Source organism: Quercus suber, unplaced genomic scaffold (assembly GCF_002906115.3).
Source record: "Quercus suber isolate HL8 unplaced genomic scaffold, Cork oak 2.0 scaffold_751, whole genome shotgun sequence".
Classification (NCBI taxonomy): Eukaryota; Viridiplantae; Streptophyta; class Magnoliopsida; order Fagales; family Fagaceae; genus Quercus; species Quercus suber.
This window is the reverse complement of record NW_027070187.1, coordinates 226,253-232,284: the sequence shown is the minus strand read 5'-3', so window position 1 is coordinate 232,284 and position 6,032 is coordinate 226,253. Positions and strand designations below refer to the sequence as shown.

Genomic DNA, 6,032 nt, shown 5'->3' with positions numbered 1-6,032 from the left:
GAAACATGGTGTTGCAAGACATAAGTGTTTCACGTGAGTTTAAAAACAGTCAGTTAGGCTTTGACACACGTTGCTAAGTGATTGGTCAGGAATTAGTAATATTTTAGTTAGCACTGTGCAACGGCTAAACTGAGTTAGTTACGAATGTACATTTTCCTTTCTCTTAATTTTTATTTTGGACTATAAATAATAGAGCTGTATTGAACCTCTATGTAAAAGGTAAATGTACTTATTCACTCTCATTCAATAAAATATTTAGAGAGTGCATTTGAGTAAATTATTCACTCTCATTCAACAGAAATGTTCTTCAATTCCACTTTGCTAGTGTAGACCTTTGAAGAATAGGTCTTTTCTCAGCAGGATTTTGATCACAGTTTCTGAACAATGACGATTCAAAATTATGACAATCAATCAAAACATATTTTTCTGTTTCTTCTACAAGTCAATTTAGAAACATAGTCTCGCCACAACAAATAATTTGTGACATGCCATATAAATGTAAAATAGGAATTCAAATTCAACAGCCTTTGTGATTGTTCATTTGATTTGTAATGTCTTATATTTTTTCTCAAAGTTACAATATACATTATATGGATGAAATTATGGAGCAAAAGCCTCCGAAGATCAACATAAAGCAGATGGACCGGAAGATAAAGATGGCAGAATTTAGTTTGGAAGATTTGAAGCACTCTCATTTACTTGTGTCACCAACTTCACAAGGGAGCTCAGGCAAATGAAGTGCAAGGTGGAAGAACTGTCTTTGCTCACCAACAACACATCTCGGATCCTTCTGGTGTCGACACCATCGGAATTCTAGCCTGCCCCGAGGAGGTTCCATTGGTTCCAATCTCTCTGCATTGGCTGCTAAATCGGGACCATCAGTGACTCACTCCAAGCTCAGTAACTCTCTATCTAACATGAGGATAAAACCAACGACACAGTGATTTTATATTCATAATTCTCCTAATTTTTAGTGCCCGTTTGGTTGGACTTTTAGAGCCACTTTTTACATGTTATGCGCATTTGCAAAATGCTGAGACAGTTTTTGCGTTTGGCTCAGCCCAAAACGCAACTTTTTGAAAAAAGTTGCGTTTTGGGCCAAGGCAAAAAATAGCCTATGAACGCGCAACAAATATGGAGCTCAGAGGTCCATAACAAAGGCAAACGCGCATTTATAATATTCCGTTGGAGAGTAGAATTACGAAATTGCCCTTGACTAAAGGGCAAAGGGCAAGGGTCTTTAGAGGAATCACGCACGGTGCCCTCATTTCTTCCTCTCATCTCATCTCATCTCTGTGCGCAGCTCCCTCACCCTAGAAGTCTCCTCTCAGCTCTGCTCTGCCGTGCGTAAGTACCCGTTTCTCTCTTTTATTTTGTCTTGAAAATCTTCTTCCTCTTTCGTCTTCTTCAGCGGGCCTTCCTCTGCAATATATATATATATATATATATATATTGTCTAATCTGATCTGAGGAATATGTTTTGAAGGTCGAGTTTTGATAAACAAAACACCAACCAAGGCCGATCTGCTACCAAAAACCGCCAGGTACAACACTGATCTGATTTTTTTTTTTTTTTTTTGTTACTTATCAAAAAAAAAATTCAGATATTGCATGCTTTGTTCTTGCTAAAGATCATTTGTTCTCTTGCCGGGAACTGAAAAAAATTTGTGGATGCTCTGTTTAAGTTCTCTCCCCTGCAAAATTTGTGGATGATCTATTTGTTTTTTTTTTTTTTTTTTAATTTTGTGGATGCTCTGTGTCCTCTCCCCTGCAAAATTTGTGGATGATCTATTTGTTTTTTTTTTTTTTTTTTTTTTTTTTTAATTTTGTGGATGTTCTGTTTAAGTCCTCTCCCTGCAAAATTTGTGGATGATCTATTTGTTTTTTTTTTTTTTTTTTTTAATTTTGTGGATGATCTGTTTAAATCCTCTCCCCTGCAAAATTTGTGGATGCTCTGTTGTTTGTGTCACTGTGTTCGTGCGTGAAGATGGGTTTATTTTTGTTTTGGGTTTTACAGTTTTTTTAAAAATTTATTATTATTATTATTATTATTGTGAGGTGCTGCATGGTGAGGTGCTGCAGGGTGTGCGTGCTCTGCTGATGTGGGGTGCGTCTACAGCTGATGGGGCATGCATGTGCAGCTGCACACGCATGCCCCATCAGCAGCAGACGCACCCCACATCAGCAGAGCACGCACACCCCACATCAGCTTGTGGGACTATTTAGTTTGATAGTTTTTTTGGGTGATTTTTGGGAGCAGTTTTAGTGTCATCTCTTTCTGAGAACTCAGATATTCAATTGCTGTATTGGAAAATAAGTATTGTTTACGGATTTTTTTTTTTCTTTCTTTTGTGGTTCATGATGCATCATTGATTCATATTTGCTGAATGTTAGCTTAATTACTCATAATGAATGTTTGCTGAATGATCATTGCTGAATGATCATAACGATTATTGGGCTTGTTTGTGGATGCTCTGTAATTTTTTTTAGCTACATGCTTTGTACTGAGGAAATCTGTTAAATTAGACACACTTTTTGGGAAGCTGAAACAGATAAAAAAAGAATGTATTTTAAAGTATTGGGGTGCTTCAAATTTTTTTGTTTTTAGTTGTGTTTGATTTGTTTTCTCGGCAAGCCAGAAGAGAGTTGTTGTTATAGATTAATGGGTATTGTTCCTTTACTTGTTTAGTTATTTGTTTTTGTTGATTGGAATTTACAGTGGTTTGAATCTTGCTATGAATGGTTTGTAGACTTGTAGCTCATAATTCTAATAGTGACAGTGACAAAAGTTTGGGTTTGGGGTCTGAAAATTAGAGGAGAAAAAAGGTAACGAGGAATGTTGTGTTCGATTTACCATATAAATTTTTAAATATGAGGATTATTGTTGATGGCAAAGCTAAGTATTGATGTGGGGGTCTCTATTGATGTAAAAACATGGTGATAAATGCTTTATTAGTTTATGTTCCTTAATGAATAGTTTACATATGATATAATTTTGTTCTATCACAAATGAAATTTAATTACTGAGATTAAGAAATGAGAATTGCATGTGGTGCTAATGAGAAGTGCATGTGTTGCTGCATGGTGAGGTGTTGCAGGGTGTGCATGGGCTGCTGATGTGGGGTGAGTTTGCAACTGATGGGGCAGGGTGTTGCAGACGCACCCCACATCAGCAGCCCATGCACACCCCATCAGCACCCCACACAAGTTTTTGTGTTTTAATGTTGATTATTAGTTATTTAATTATCTGAGTGGTAGCTTGAGTTTTTTGGGTTGGTTTTTGTGGTTTTTGTTGAGTATTAGTTATGTGATTTTCTGGGTTTTGAATGCTTTGGTGTAAGAATTTGTTGCTTAGTTTAAGAATTGAGGTTTAAGCTATACATTTTCAGTTGGTATGTCAAAGTTGATCCATTTATTGTGTCTTATGGTTGCTTAACTCTATAGATGGGTAAAAACACCACTTCCAACTCCGAGGCAAACAAAACAAGAGCATTATGGGGAGATCCAAGTTGGACAACTACTTTTTGTAACCTTTGTGTGGAAGAGATTGAAGCTGGGAATAAAGGATTCTTTGCTGCCTTAAGTGCCAAAGGTTGGAGCAATTTGGTAATCAAATTCTGTGATGAGACCGGTCTAAACTATGATAAGGAACAATTAAAATGTAGGTGGGATGTATTAAAAGCAGATTGGAGAGTGTGGGAAAAATTGAAGGGTCTTGACACAAATTTAGGATGGGATGCAGTGAAGGGAACAATTGATGCTAGTGATAATTGGTGGGACATGAAGTTGAAGGTGAGTTGAGCATTTTATTAATGTGTAGTTAGTTTGAAATAGTTATGTATATTATTGTAATATGAGTGAAATGACAATTACATTTTGTAGGAAGTACCCAAAGCTTCAAAATTTCGACATAAAGGTCTGCAGAATCTACAACAACTTGATAGAATGTTTAGGGATGTTACAGCAACTGGAGCAGAATTCATGTAGTACAATTTTTTACATTTTTATGTAGTACAATTTAAACTTGGATTATTGGTATGTATTTTATTATCTTTTTACATTTTTATGTAATACAATTTAAATTTGGATTATTGGTATGTATTTTATCATCTTTTTACATTTTCATTTTGTGCTTCATGATGATGAAAATTATTTAGATTTAATTAATATTGAGAAGAAGTCATTAATGATAATAACAAATAATTATGACACTAAAAAAGAGAAATTGCCCAAACATTATTAAAATAATACCAATAATATATATTTATTATTATTATTATTATTATTATTATTATTAAGTATATGAAGTAGTTGATTTAAGTATGAAATAAACTCACATCTCAAAAAAAAAACTCCCTTATATATATATTATCCTTTTTGGTAATTTACCCCTCAAACTGCCACTTTTATAAGTGCTAGCCAAACACTCAGCTTTTTCAAAAAGCACTTTTTAACCGTTTTTACCAAACACTCAGCTTTTTAAAAATGCACTTTTTCATTATGCACTTTTTGAAAACTCAACTTTTTCATTATGCACTTTTACAAAAAGCTGAACCAAACTCACCCTTACTATGAGAGTGTACTCACATGCGAACTTCATTCATTACTGTTAATGTTGATTTGACTTTGTAAGAGAATCACATTGTGTCTTAATACTATTATAATGCAATATATATTCTATGATAACCAGCAATCCAGTAGATTTACACTTTCATGGCTAAGAGAACAAAGGAAAACATCCAAAAATCATTTGGTAAATACTTGCATAGAAATTGTCAGCCGTCAAGATGTTCACTGGCCTAAGTAAAATTTTTAGCAGAACGACTTTACGTTTCACATATTTGGTAAGGACAACAGATAAATTTCATTCAATACCCTTTAGTGGCAATGACAAGTTAATTTATGAACTCACACGTTGACAAGTTTTGAGAAAGAAACAAGGAAGATATAGTATATAAACCTCTAGGGTTTACAATGTGAAGTTAGTATTTCCTTGCCGAAAAGTCAGGTTGTCAGATTTTAAAGCTCTTTTATGGAGACACTCACCATTAACTGAATCCAGAGTGATTTATACTAATTGAACTTATGTTGAGTTTATTAGTTTGAAGTGGACTAACGTTTTTATCATTGTGAATGGCATCTATGGTAAAAAATTTCTTGTTTGTTTTTTGAGATGAATGAGATAATTTTTTTAAAACAAGATCACGGTACAAGAGGTTCAAAATAAGCAGCACAAGCTGAATCATCTGAGCAAACTGACAATACCTACCAAACATCAAAGCTACACCTAAACCTGCAACAAACTAGGCAGCAACAGAGAAAACTACTCAAAACAGAAAAGACAACACCACATTGGTATGACATTTTAGTCTTTAAAGATAGTTGAGGACATTTCCCAATCCAAAAAAATAATCCTTTTCATAACAGTTTTCTAATTTCTTCTTTGGATGATATAGAAAACATATACATACAATTTACTCTTTCACAAATTATAAGCAAATGTCTTTTCTGTAATTGTGATTATCCTTAATAACTTTATAAATTTAATGTTCACTAATAGAAAAACCTGAAGTTGGAAGCCTGGAACTACTCCCCATTGATCTCCTACAAGCCCATCAGGGCACCTTTGTAAATTGCATTTTCCTTGAGAAAGCGTGTGAAAGCTTTTATCTTTTATTCATAGCAGATTATTGGACACTGCTCCAATGTTAGGGGGAATGCTTACACTTTGTTGTTAGCTATGGACAAAACCGATTGGTTACTAGGAGTGAATGAACTAATAAACTTCTGCCAATGAGTTTCCACTTGCTATAGACTTTTTAAACTACGTTCTTTATCAGCTAAATTAATCGAAACTAATCTTACATTATTAGATTTCAAAAAATTTCTTTGCTGATTTCAAATGGTGATCTTGTTATCTGTTAATTAAAATAATCAAGTTATGACCTAGATGCTCTCTTCTTTTTTCTTCCTTTCTTAAGTGCCCTCAATGCTTCATTTTGTATGGTTGAACCCCCCCCCCCCCCCCCCCC

General features: G+C 34.4%; 1 protein-coding gene across 1 annotated transcript; it reads left to right on the top strand.

Moving 5' to 3' along the window:
- The first annotated feature begins 1,240 nt into the window (after nucleotides 1-1,240).
- Nucleotides 1,241-4,123, top strand: LOC136064734 (L10-interacting MYB domain-containing protein-like). The gene is made up of 4 exons (XM_065766849.1): nucleotides 1,241-1,347; nucleotides 1,487-1,544; nucleotides 3,445-3,792; nucleotides 3,883-4,123. The coding sequence occupies exons 3-4, from the start codon at nucleotides 3,445-3,447 to the stop codon at nucleotides 3,985-3,987; spliced, it is 453 nt and encodes a 150-aa protein (XP_065622921.1). The 5' UTR covers nucleotides 1,241-1,347; nucleotides 1,487-1,544; the 3' UTR covers nucleotides 3,988-4,123.
- The last annotated feature ends 1,909 nt before the right edge of the window (nucleotides 4,124-6,032 follow it).

Coding starts and splice junctions, on each gene's coding strand:
- LOC136064734 (XM_065766849.1), top strand. CDS start 3,445: ATGGGTAAAAACACCACTTCCAACTCCGAGGCAAACAAAACAAGAGCA. Junction 3,793..3,882: donor GGTGGGACATGAAGTTGAAG/GTGAGTTGAGCA, acceptor TACATTTTGTAG/GAAGTACCCAAAGCTTCAAA.